Source organism: Macrosteles quadrilineatus, unplaced genomic scaffold (assembly GCF_028750875.1).
Source record: "Macrosteles quadrilineatus isolate MER2022 unplaced genomic scaffold, UCM_ALF_1.0 Scaffold_1__1_contigs__length_201487025, whole genome shotgun sequence".
Classification (NCBI taxonomy): Eukaryota; Metazoa; Arthropoda; class Insecta; order Hemiptera; family Cicadellidae; genus Macrosteles; species Macrosteles quadrilineatus.
The window spans coordinates 99948933-99963318 of NW_026542594.1; the positions used below are offsets into that span (position 1 = coordinate 99948933).

Sequence of the window (14386 nt, forward strand, 5' to 3'; positions counted from 1 at the left end):
AGATGTGGAATGTGTAGTCTTTATTTTAGTTAATGAAATCATTCTGTATCACATAATTATATGCTCTAGTTGGTGTAAATCATCCCGCTCAATACAAATCTTGCAATTAATTCTGGTACGTAAACGTTAAGAAGTTTAAAGTAACATGATAAATTATATGTTTCAAGGTCAATAGTTTGACGCTCAACAGCAAACCAAAGTCATACGAAACCACGAAACATAGCTGGGGCGAGAAGACGACCACCGGCATGTCTTGTCTACAAAATGTTTACTTTGGACCACTTTCCCCACTGGAGCACTGACACCTTGCTTAGAATAAGTCGTCAAATGGACAAGGTCAAAGGTCAGTTTTCTTCATCGATGTATATTCGATGGTTTTCTTAACCAATATAACGCAAAGTATATGGTTTGAAGTAGTCACTTAACAACAAAGTGTACATACCGACAGACGAAAGAGACCCGTGTTACACAACCTCGGCTGTGAGGAAACCTTCGACGGCAATATTATGTTTCAAGGTCACTAACACGTAACGAATGTTTAGATGTTTGGAATTAGCAATGGCTGTGGTAAAAGGTTACTGGGAATATTTAGAGTTTATAATTCATACGTATTGCTATGATACATTGCATATTGCAAGAAAGATGAGGAGGCGATAATATATCACACTACACAGCTGTGAGAGTTGTACAGTATAACAGTTTGGTCAACCACGGCCATCTCTGAGCCACCCTAAACCAAAACTTCTGGCGACATCAAAACGAACAAGTAAATTGGTCTCGGGTCCAGGTCTTACCAAGAGACCTACAGTAATGGCTTCAAGGAGCAGGAGCTCAAGCAGATGTGGTAGTCACCACAGTCAACAACCTGCCTGTCCAGTATGGGGAATTTGATAAAACGAAGCAGTTTCACGATTTCCCATACATCGGAAATAAAACTCCTGAATGGCGCCAGTTAAAAGCAAAGCCCGCAATCCCAATTATTTCAGGGGGTGTATCTGGAATGAACACAATAAATTTAGAGGGAAAGGGAAGTTGGCGAGGGGACGCGTTTGGAGGGAGTTCTCCCGTCGATACGGGGGTGAAACTCCCTAGCAGGCTACGGCTACACGCACAAGTTTACTGCCATTATGGATGATACTTGTTTATTTAGATTGTGGGAGCGTACAATATAGACTGAAGATTAAATTGAAAAACATCAAGCTGGTGGCGTAATTCATGTCACATACTACTTTGAAGGCCAAAAAATATAATTTAAATCATACAAATCATGAAAGTTGTAAACAATTTATATTTTGTTATTAGTCGAGCTAGAAATTATGATACAGTGTGGATTTTAAATAATGTCGTCTCCTGCATAAGGGCAGAAACCTTAGGGTATCAACAAAAGTACTGTAAACACTGATACCCATGAATTTTTATAGTACCATAAACTACCTCCTGAACGGTGATACGTCACGCGAAAAAAGTCGATAACTGGCGCACAGAATGTCAACTGACACGACAGTACAACAGGATACTGACGCGTATACGGCATACTGCGAGCTTGGCGATACCTTGGCATTTCCACTGAACTTGAACCGTGTGATTCATGTGTCTGCTACTTGGTAAACGATGATTCAATCACACCTGACACGTGAAATCGGCATTGTACGTTACAACAGTACGAACAAAGAGATAATACTACCAATATAGCTAAACCCGACAATGTATGTTATGTATCGTGAAAAGATCAAAATGAACTTTAATAAGCCAAGTTTACATTTCAGGACCTACTGCAGCCATAAACGTACTGATATAATTAATCTAATCTGTTCCAACCCCAACCAATCTCTTCTGCCTCCAATTTACGTGACACAGGACAATGTAAAAACGTTTCGCTTTAACGGTAGATCCGACGGTTTTTATTTTTAATTAATAAAATATACTTGTAACCTTATTATGACGATATACGGGCACTAACATGTCATTAAAGCGGGCGATTGCGAACGCTAGGGATTACTGTCAGACGCTGATAGAACACAAGGGATTTTGGGTCCCTCCCAACAAATATTGCAAGACCGGAGAATTGCGCGGACATTGTATCTCTGGGTGCAAGAATGTACGTATTTGTCACAGAAGGTTTGATGACTCGGTACCGTTGGTTAGATTTTAACAAAATAAATCCAAATTCTCATGTTTCATTTTTAACACTTTAGACAACAAAATTTAACATGAATCCCGCTATGAAATAAACACATCAATTGCAATCAAATAACTAGCCTAATGGTATCTTTACGTCTAGGGGCTTAGATCTGAGATAAACTCTTGAACAACATAAGTAGGTTACATAAAAATCTCATTTGACACTTCTTGAAGTACTCGTACACTGTACCCTAGTGTAGGTAGACTATGTGAGGAATTCGTAGATATCCATTCGACGTTTTCGAGAAAGAAGCTACATATAAAAAGAGACTTCGTTGACAAAGTTTTCCAGCGGTTAAGAAGACGTCTCGTGGGCGAAGACACGGACTGAAATTTACAACTGAAAGGCTTAAATTATACGACAACGTTCTAATTCAAAGGGTTGTTTGTTACGAGAGTGGTCCAAGGAAGTAAGGAGTGGGCCTTGTCTCTACTTCACCTGCCTCGAGACGATCAACAGCTGTTTTATCTCAGCTGGCCTGCAGGTGTCTGCTCCTTCACAGCTGTCGTCGGCCAACCACCTGCCTGCTGATGCTACACCACCTACAGCACGGCATCTCTTCAATTCTGCGGGCGGATGTTGGACAGACTATAATAACGCACTGCAAGGAAACGATCCAGAGCCTGAGTATTTCACCGCGCGAATGTTAAGTTTACCAATTTACAGCTTTGCGACAATACGACTGTGATATGTCATCGGTCCCATCAAAAACCTTGGAAGGGGATTTTTAATGGTTGTATTTGTCCCACTCATGTTTTCTGTGCACTTAGGCCAACTGTATCACTACTTTACCGCTTAGATGAATTTGGTTAGGTACTGGATTCGCTCTCTAACTAAATCAAGGCAACATATACCAAAGTATCTATTAGCAATAGCACGTTACGATAAGCTTGATTTATACAAGCTAATGTAGATGTAGCCCATCCCACCCAGCCTAGACTGGCTAGAGCGCAGGCGGCCATACGACCGCCATGTTGTACCGGAAGTGATAGTTAAGTGAACTACAGCTGGGTTCAGCTTCCATGACCCGTAACGTTAGGACAGAAACAGATCTTGTTGGTATTCTATTGGTGCATGCATCATACACATAAATATTATGTACTGTAGATCAAATAACAATGCATAAGACTTGCATCGAGTAGGGTACAGTACTGTTATAGAAAGGTATTAAGTTATTTCAAGAGCGACCCCTCGCCCACTATACGATTTCGGTCGTACTTTGTGACACTGTGTCGGACCAACCACAACCACATTCCAATAGTGAACCATTGGATCTTATGAGCGCTCGCCCACTGTACGACAGTCTCACGAGCTACTGTGATCCACGACTGTAGCCCGACTGTCGTGCTCGCACTCGCAGTCGCAGTGGCGTACACCACAGAGAAGTAATATAAATATTATATATTATTTAAATATTATATATAATTATTTAATAATATACCGGTATTGGTAATTAAATTATATATTATTTATATTATCAAATGGGCGCTCGCCCTCACTTTGCGATTTTTTTGTCGGATGTCGTGCGTTCTCCCCAGTAGTCCAGTCCTATAGTTCTCGCTGCGCCTTCTCGCTGTACACTTACTTCGTACACTGCGTTTGTTTTTCAGAGTAAATAGTGACAATTGTGAGTCACAATGACATCAAATGAATTGGCGTGTGGATCGAAAACAGCAACTGAAGTGATAATTGATAATGGTGTTTTTATTTCAATAATGGAAGCAAAACCAGTCCTGTGGGATAAAACTTTAGACTATTAAAAGACAGTAATGCAACGAAAGAAGCGTGGAAACTAGTTTTCTCTGCTCTGAGAGAGGATTTTGAAGAAATGGAGGATGTCTTTACTTCAGAAACTAAAGTAGTTGAAAAACTGGTTATCATTACGCCGGAGTTCTTCAAAAAGAGTTTGGAATGCTCCTGTGTATTCCCTACTTTGATTAATTAGGTCTACGCCGCTTAATTTAGCGCCACAGCAGCCACATTGCAACATCACGTAACGGATTCATTGTTTTCCTATTTGACACAGAACCACTGTTTCTGATATTGCGCAAAACACACTCACTAGTTCAATTGTAGGTACTAAAAATTAGAGATACAAATATATAAGAAAATTTTTTTATTTTGAATATTAAGCGAGATTTGAAGCTTGAAAGTAGTAAATTTTTCATCTTTGGTACCAATTCACAGGGAGAATGGGTAATGCGATTCTCACCAAAATTGACATTCAGGTGTGGAAAAATAAGATAACAATCACTAGCTATTTAAAATTAGGCCTACAAATTTTAATTTTTTTTTTAATTAAATTTGTTTTAATAGCTGTTTGTTTTTGGGGGAAATTTATCTGTATTTTGAAATCTAAAAAAATGTGATATGTTAACACGTTTGCGCTGTGAATTCGTACCTTTGATGCCTTGCGCTGTCAGAGCACTACAAGTTGAGTTTGCACACTAACACAGGGGCTTTAGAATACTTTAACATCACGTAATTATTAACATCTTTTGACATTGAAAGTATATGTTTATCGTTGAATTCTAAAGCCTCCGTGTTTGTGTACTCACTCTCAACTTGTAGTGCTCCGACAGCGCAAGGCATCAAAGGTACGAATTCACAGCCCAAATGTGTTAACATATCACATTTTTTTTAATTCCAAAATACAGATAAATTTTCCCAAAAAACAAACAGCTATTTTAAATTTTTTTTAATTTTTTTTTAAATTTTATAAAATTTTTAAATTTTTTTAAAATTTACAATTTTAAATAGCTAGTGATAATTATCTTATTTTTCCACGCCTGAATGCCAATTTTGGTGAGAATCACATTAGGTACCCAATCTCCCTGTGAATTGGTACTGTACCAAAGATGAAAAATTTACTACTTTCAAGCTCCATATCTCGCTTAATATTCAAAATAAAACTTTTTTCTTATATATTTGTATCTCTAATTTTTATTACAATTGAACAATAACAAAAAATTAGACATGAAAATTTACGACCAAACACCCTTAACACTGTATTAAACTTAGTGTCTTATGAAAATGTAAAGACTCTTTAGGTATTCAATAGTTCTACATTGTGAGTTTGATTTTCAATGAAGTTTTAATATTGTACTGTATCCTTAGTTGGTTTTCCTTGTACATTATTGTTTCCTTCTACCAAAATAGATCACAAGTACTTAGCATTGGAAACTACTGAGAGAAAGTGAGCCAACAGTGTGAGGAAGCTTTCCTATGGCCTACTCATACCATCATAGTATTTAGTGCCCCTGTTTTAGGATCTGTTACCGTATGGTAATTTTGCACGTTGAGTGTTAGCACATATTTTTAAATGGTAAAGGCACTGCATGTAGGCCTATATGGTATAGTACGGGGGCACCAAGCCTTGCTCGATCGTGGTTAATGGGGTTTAATAGTTAAAATATCATAAACAGACACATTTTGTAAATAGTTATATCAAATATCTTTACAACAAACCATAAACATTTAATTGGCTAAAATAGTAAGTTACCAACTCTGTAATGTGTGTCTAATTCCACCCGAACAAAGGTAAACTGCGCACAACCAGGAGAAATTGAGGAATTGCAGTGCGCAGACCATCTTCCAAAAGTCGAGCAACATTTTTGTGGACACTCCTGCTCAAGATAATCGGTCGTTGTTCATAATTTTACCCTTCCATAAGATCTGAAATTTGCCTAGGCCTAATTCTCTCCTTGTTTCTTCAATGTGGGACTTTACTGAAATTCTGAGACATCCGGTGGGATGTAGCCTATATAGTAGGCTATATGAGCCGGTTGGAACTGTCTTGGTTTCGGCATAGATAAATCATACTCCCTTAGCTAAATCATACTTGTGTTGCTTAGTCTATGGTTTCGGTTGTAAACAAAGAAGTAAAATTTGTTTCCTGACAATCGATTGTAGCTTTTCTCCCTTGCAGATTCTGTGTATAAAATATTTTCGCTTCGGGGGTCCTCAGCTGTGTTTCATTCTTATTCTTGAAAATTAACCCTGAAAAGATCTATCACTACGGTAACTTAATATGTACCGGTACCTAATAAAACAAACTCTTCACCCAAATATTCTTTAAAAGTCCGCCAATGCAGCATTTTGGTTAGGTTATTTTAAACTTAGGCCTAGTAAGCTTAGCGCAATTTAAAACCTATGAAATTTCTGAAAAGAGACAATAAAACTTAACTTAGCCTAGTACAAACACAAATTGATGTATTGTTAGTTGTTTTAAGCTTAGCTATGCCTATAGGCTAACAAATTAGGTAGGCCTTCTCAATAAACTTTAGTTTATAAAAGTTAGGCTCTAAATTAGGCCTACCTTGTTTGTTGATCTAAACGTTGTTGTACCTATCTAAACGAAGTTAAACAAACTAACCTACAATCGATATTTATATCATCAGAAAACTATACCGTATTCGATATGGAATCTCAAACTAATATTTCATCCGATAGTAACTAAGTTAAAAATTAAGTATCTTAGGTTCTCAGCGGAACTGTAACTTAGGCTACCCCTCAGTGAAATATCATGAAGCGGTGTACGTGGCCAATGTGGGCAGACAGGTTACCTCGAGTAACTTAAAATACTTACACAAAATCAAATCTAGACAAATTTAAACCTAGGCCACATTTGGCTTGTCAAATTGTGGCACATTAAATTGGCAAACCAAATTGTACGTTTGTAACTTGGTACTGTATGGCCTTGACTTTTGAGAATACAGCTTACTGTGCCGAAACGCTTTAAAAAGAGTCCTTCTGATGTCCATACAGCTTTAACTTAAACTAGGCCCTACCTAGTATACATGTTGCTCGAAATCGAGTAAATTGCAAAGAAGTAAAGTAGTTAGGGGGCCTATTTAAAAACAAATAACTTACTTAAAAACTAATAAAAGTCATAATTTCCTATGAGTTTAAAAGACCCAACTCATAAATTAAGTACCTAGGCTAACACGGCTAACAGGTCCATATAATAAACATTTCTTGTATTTTATCATTTTTCAAAAGCTGATCTGGTTTTTAGTGTAGGACTCTACAAATGTTTCCCACTTACTTATAGCCGCATTGGTTGTCCATGTTGATCTTCATCAATGATAATGTAGTCAGCATGGTACTACCCATTGTCGCCAGTACGTTTACAAATTTCGGGGATTTTCTCATAAAACCCCATAAAATAACGGAAAAAATGGATTTTCTAAAAAAATGGCCCGAATGATTTTGATAACAATTCAGTATGTTATAGTCCTTTAAACTCTGAACAAAATTGTACAAATCCCATTTCCGTATACCGGTTAGCCTATTTAGTGTCACCGCTTACACATGATAAAGGTTGTTGACAAACTTATGGGAGAAAGTATTGTGTCAGAATGCCGATACCGTTTATTTATAGCGATAAAATTTTGTTTACATTACTAAAGAACTGCCTGATTTTCTGCATAACCTCTCTGTCACAATTTTATTTGCTACAATTGGCATTAATTTGGCTAGTTACTGTTATAACGTAAGTTATATTTAGGTACCTGAAAAAAATGCAGAATTGAAAGGCTTCATGTTATTCAGATGGTTTCTTGTTTCCTTTGAATGTGAATAATGTGAATCAATGAAAGTTTTATCTAGGTTTCTTGGATGTAAGTTAGTCATATTATTTTAAAATCACTTGACTTTTATGAAAACATATTTAATGTCCTTGACATACCAGTTTAATTCGGCCTAGGGGTTTCCTTTGCCAATCATCATAAAGTTAAGTCCGTGTTCCCTACAAAATAGTAGCACTTCGGCTAACATCCTTGTTCATTGTTTGTGGGAATCTTCATATTGTAAGTTAGGTGTTCTTCATTATATAGGATGATAACGATAGTATTTTTTTGTAATCTCTATTTCTTCTACTTGGTGGCGTTCTATTACTTTCCTATGTTTCCATGGTTAACAAATCGGTTCTTTCAACAATTGCTCAAGAATTACAGTACCTACCCTGTCAATTCAATTTTATTTTATTCAATTTTATTCAATATATCAAATTGCCCAGGCTTTCTCGATTTTTTACATTGTAATATGTACAAATGTAAATTAAAATAGTACCTAACTTAAATAGGTATTTAATTTTAACGAAATCAGTAAATTGTACACCCAATGTGTTTTGTTGAAATGAAAAATAAATATCAGCAATTAAATTATACAGCTGATCAAAATGTAAACAATTATGTTCTTCATAAGGATAACATGGGAATTTAAAAGCCACTGGGGCAGAGCCCGAGGGACTTTTTCAAAAATGTAAGGCCAGTTTGCAAATCTACGTGACACCCTCTCTCCAATGAGACATCAATGGATAAAATTCCGGGTTAAGAAATGGCAGAGGAGTTCAACCGACAAACTTTGTGTTCGCATATTAATTATATAGATAAACAACATGGACACTTCGGAATGCAATAATTATTTCCAGACACATGAAAATGTAATGAAGCCACTCACGCCCCACAGGACCAGGTAAGCCTAGCCGAACTGATTGATCGAAGATGTTTTAGAATGATGGGTTTCAACTTAATTTTAAATAATAAGCTGAGATAATGAGCGAGGCTTAAAGAAAGACCTGAACTTTGCAACTCATTGCTTAGGCTGTGGTTTCCTAGACGCGTAATAGATGCGCAGCGCTTTAGATGCGCTGCGTCTTTCATCCAGGTCCCAAAACGCAGCCGCCGTGAGTGGTTTCCTCGACTGCCTACAATACACACGGTTGGTGCGTAACATAAGTTCACGGGAGAGATTACTAGTGGCTACTATGATGTTATACGATGATTTAGATAATGAAATGGATACTTTGGTATTAGAACCTTCGAAGAAGCGTAAGCAGTGAAAAGTACATGATTAGGAACTGTACGTGGCACTCACGGATGTTTTAACCGTATCATTAAAGCAAACATGTCAATTTAAAACTTAAACAATAAATCTTAATTTACCCTCTCCAACTTTGCTTTTACCTACTGTTATTATATTTAACTATTTGGGATTTACCGAATAGATGAAAATACCTTTTACGAATATAACTGCAATAAGCATTTCATAATTACACGCTAACCCCGTAAGAAGAACCGGCACTCTGCTAGTAATTAATATGGGCTTATTAGCCTACTAAGATGTTCACGGGTTCTTAAAATAATTATGGGGGCTCTTATATTTGGGAGTTGGTGTTGTGCTGACTTGTAAAGAATATTTGTCAACATAAGGTTTATTTACAAATTACAACAATAAGAAAATATGTGAGGACAAATTAATTGAAAGGAACATTCAATAAAGGAATTAAATATTTAAATTAAACATTATGGAAAATTAACACTACATAACGAATGATATGAAATGTAATAGGCTACCTATCGTACTATACAAATTTTAATTGTATGTATATGAACAACGTACTTCCATAATATGTCATTACAGGAGACAAATTCAATACATTTTTCGTTGTTGCTGGAGAATTTTGCCTTCTGGACAACATTTACTTATGAATCCATTGCACAAGACGTCTAAAACGCAGCGTAACTCAGATTCGACTGCTCTAAAAGCAGTCGGTCAAAAACGCAGCTATTGGTGCGCGCGTATTAGATACGCAGCCTTGGAAACCGCTTACACGAAACTCCATAAGACAAGTGTGCTGCGTCTTAGATGTGCACACACAGCGCATCTTGTACGCGTCTAGGAAACCACAGCCTTTCTTAGTTTTAGTAGCAAACATAGGCCTAAGCAACCTAGGCCTAGATGGTTTTAAAAGCTGAGATGATAAAGATTTTTTTGAACTTACCATACGACTCCAAAAGCACCATATCCAATTGGTCTGTCAGGTTGCACATCCTGAGGGGTGGCTGAAGGTTGGTGTGCAGCATGTTGAGGATGATAATATGGTTGAGCGGCAGCCAAAATGGCCTGTTGGTGGCCCGCCGCCCCCGCTCCTGGCATCACACTCATAGACACTTGCAGCCTTGAATGCCTACTAGGGCCAACAACTGCCATGACAGATCACGGGGGCAAACTAGACAACTGACCCTCCGACCTGAGACATGAGGCAGGAGAAAGGGTGAATCGAAAGAGAAGAAGTCCGTTGAAGATTTAAAGAAAATTCTGGCAAGATACCCCTTGCACTTTGAAGTAATAATGGAATAAAAATACTTATTTACTCAGGCTTACTTAATTTACTGAGAACTACTAAGTTATCAGAGAGGACCAACATAAGCTTAAGATAGGGTCTACAGATCTTGCTCTTGGAAATACCCTTGTCAAGCCAATTTATACGGATGGGTTAAGTTAGTTTTTGGATTTTGAAACACAAGGAAAACAATCCTATGCCTATTAGTATTGGCTGTAGGATAGAAACTGCAACTAATAAAATTTTAATTTGATGGAGCGTAGTAATTTTGGAGAGGGTAAAAATAGGATCGAAAGCCTTTGCCTAGTCATCAGCTGAATAAATTCGGTCTGCTACCAAATCCGATGGTCGTCGTTCCCATCGGTTCCTGTAGGTAATAAGTCACTCAAAAGATTCCATAAGTATACATCTTAATTACACACCACACAAGACACTGACGCGAGAGACGCGAGCGAACAACGAGTCGGCCAGCACGACTGGGCCCAACGAACGGCACAAAGAAAACTGACGGTTCCCAGCATTCAACTGTTGTAGTAGTTGCTTTACTTACCACTAGCCGCGCCACATATCGATCCGTTTCACCGTTTGTGCATCCTTTCCTTCCTGTCCTAGTGTCCTGTCCTATCCTGGCTTCCTTATCCTTTGTTGCAGCACAGACAAGGGACGAGTTATCTTTTTCTAATAAGCGAAGTAAAAAATAAAATAAATAAAGTAGAATCATCCATCTCGTGTGATTGATCCACGTCATTGCCATTAGATCTACCTACAATGTTCAGATAGAATTTTAAATGTTTGCCCTTTAGGCCTACACAGTTCACTTGAATCTAAAACATATCGTTTCGGTTGAGATTCAGAGGAAGAAAAGGTAAGTTTTCGTTTTGGCAGGATCACTTACATTTTCCTCAAAAGGCATAGCAAAGGAACTTTTTTGTTTGTTGTACATTATACTTAGCTTTGTTTACAGTTGATGTTGACATTAACTGGAGGCGCTTGTAGGAGATTTATGTTTGAACAAAGTTTTATGGTCCTATTTAACTATTTCCGCGGTAGGCCTACTATGAAACAAGTACAAAGAACAAACAAAGAATTAAACTTGTAACGACTTTAAAGAGAGTCCGAGCTCAAAATACGTAAAAACAAGTTAATTATTTTCAGAGCGAAAATAAACACAGTCACTATAAAGAAGAGAAGAAGTTAAAGCTTTTTATCATACAAAACCAAATTGGTTAGAGGTTAACTGTAAGAAAGGACCATGAGGTCCTAAGTTCGCCTCAGTAAAGAAGGATTTTCATTTAATTTCATTTCAATTGATAACATGCTTGTATCTGAAAGTCACTTTACTGATCTTATGGTTACTTTAAAATTCTAAAATTTCTCACTTTACCACTCAAACCACCCAGGCTAACGTTGCTCATGGTGGCAGTGTTATTTTGATTAAAAACTTCATATCTCATTATGAATTTCCCAAATATCAACACAACCATCTTCAAGCTACCAGTATGAGTACCTATAGTAATAGAAAATAGGGCTGGACGGCTCACTATATCCGCAATATATAGCCCACCTCGTCATAACTTCACTTTTGCCAATATTTTACAAACTTTTTTAATACACTTGGCCCCAGGTTCATAGCAGGAGGAGACTACAACGCAAAACAAAAACATACCATGTGGGACTCAAGACTGGCTATAACCCGCAAGAGGTCGACAACTATTGATATGACATCAATCACCAATAACAATTTCCAGTTTATATCAACAGCTGAACAAACATATTGGCCCAGATCCTAAAAAAAATCCTGATTTGTTAGATCTCTTTATTACAAAAGTACCTAATTGGTAAAAACTATATTGATGTGAAAGCAAGCCTAGATTTGCCGTCAGACCATTCACCAATAATTGTCACCTTAAGTTCGACTGTTAAAAACATCCCATGTGGGGCTCAAGACTGGCTAACCCAAGAGGTCGACAACTAAACCAATGCTGGAGGAGGTCGCTTTCTAAGCGGCCGAACTATAATTGATTTGACATCAATCACCCATAACAATTTCCAGTTTATATCAACAGCTGAACCAACATATTGGCCCACAGATCCTCAAAAAATTCCTGGTTTGTTAGATTTCTTTATTACAAAAGGAATTGGTGAAAACTATATTGATGTGAAAGCAATTTGCAGTCAGACCATTCACCAATTAGTGTCACCTTAAGTTCGACTGTTGTGTGTAAATCTCGCAAGCTGTTTGATCAATTTACTGACTGGTATATATTTCGAGACAGAGTAAATGAAGAGCTTTCCCTAAAAATACCTCTTAAAACTCCAGATGACATCGATGACGCAGTAGACAATTTTTCAATATAATTCAACAATATCCTGCTGGCAAGCGAATACTAAATTTACAAAACAAAGGAAAACCTTTTACTTCATACAACTATCCACTACATGTAAAACGGAAAGTTGCTGAGAAGAGGAGATTAACAAGAATTTGGCAACGGACTAGATATCCGTGAGACAAAACTAAATTTAACTGAGCAGCTCAGGAACTCAAGAAGGATCTGAAATTCTTAAAAATGAATGGTTTTATGAATATACAGGTAATTTGTCACCTAATATTACAACAAACTATTCTCCATGGAAAGCTACTAGAGGGATGAACCGCCCAAATATCTCGATACCGCCTATCTCTCCGATGGAACTTGGGCAAGAAATTATATTGAAAAATCTGAAGTTTTTGCAAACCATTTGGCCCCAGTGTTTAATCCCAATCAAAATTAAAAATAAATAATTTTAATAGTCATGATGAAATTCTTGAGTTCCTTGACTTACCAAATCAGTTATCGCCTCCAATGAAGCCCCCCCCCCAGTAGCGTCGTTTCACCAAATCCTTGTGGGGGGAACACGGGTGGGTATGGGAGCAGACGGAATTTTTTTTAGTTTTGAAATAAAAAAGGGGAGTTTAAGCTTATTTTAATTGTCAAAAGCACTTAGAATGAAAACAAAATTATGAGTATTTTTTTTATTCAGGCAGGAAATTAATGAAGTTTACAATAATTATTGATTTCAGACGGAAACATAATAATATGTTGGTAAGTTAGTCATCTAAGAAACGTGATCAATAGTTCCATGATGTATTAATATTATGTTTGTTATTATATTCAATTCATGACCAATCTCTCTTGTACAACAGATAGTCCAGTCAATAAAGGTATTGTAGAAGACATGGAGAGGGGGAATTTTTTTTCTGCGGGAATGTGTTCCGTGTTCGGGATAGTTAGAATATAAAAATACCAAAAGTCCCCGCCCCTGACCCTGCTGCTTCAGCGGCAGGGAGGGGGGGAAAGACCCCATTTTTTAGTTTTACAAGAATGGTTATATTCATTTCTTATGCATATGCATTAGTTTTAAAGATGTTCTCAAAATAATATAAAAATTATTTTATAAATTGATTTTTCAGACGTTTTTTTCCAAATAAATTCATATAGGTAATCGATTATCCTGCTATTGTTTTACATTAGTAAGGATAGAAAACAGGTTTTGGATCACTAACCTATATAATATAATATATCCATCGTATATATTGTGTTAAAAATAGTTTATATAAATTTATTTAAGTTATGTATATTTGTCATGGAAACAAGTAATTTTGCCATAATTATTACACTAAAAATAAAAAAAAGATTATATTTGCAGCTACGTTTGTCCAGGTTTATTTATAACAATTACCGAAACCAAGTCTTTTAATACTATTGTTCATGATCTGACTCGCTTGGGACGAGAGGGTCCGACTTCTGTCCCAAAAACAGGTGCCATCTGGAACTGAGAACCACCATCTAGGACATTTCCATCATTCAATTCTTGTTGATTAGACTCAATATTGGCTATCGAAATGATAATGTGGTGTAGGCCTATATATTCTTTATCTTCCTCATTTATCAGGATGGGCATTCCATGTAAAAAGTTCCCTTAGCAGTTCTGGCATAACGGCCAACGAGGAACAATTAATAGACATTTAATTGCATGTACATCTTTTATTGCTACAGTCTTTAGTATATTTACAAAAAAACAAGCCCAACATTTCT

General features: G+C 36.8%; 1 protein-coding gene across 1 annotated transcript in view; it reads right to left on the reverse strand.

Annotated features, from left to right (window-relative positions):
- LOC128996546 (serine/threonine-protein kinase NLK-like) overlaps window positions 1-10796 on the reverse strand; it is a 144857-nt gene extending 134061 nt beyond the window's left edge. The window contains exon 1 of the mRNA XM_054421970.1: window positions 9969-10796. Coding sequence (XP_054277945.1) covers window positions 9969-10177 — 209 coding nt within the window. The 5' untranslated portion in view covers window positions 10178-10796. The remainder of the gene's footprint in view (window positions 1-9968) is intronic.
- Window positions 10797-14386: the final 3590 nt, after the last annotated feature.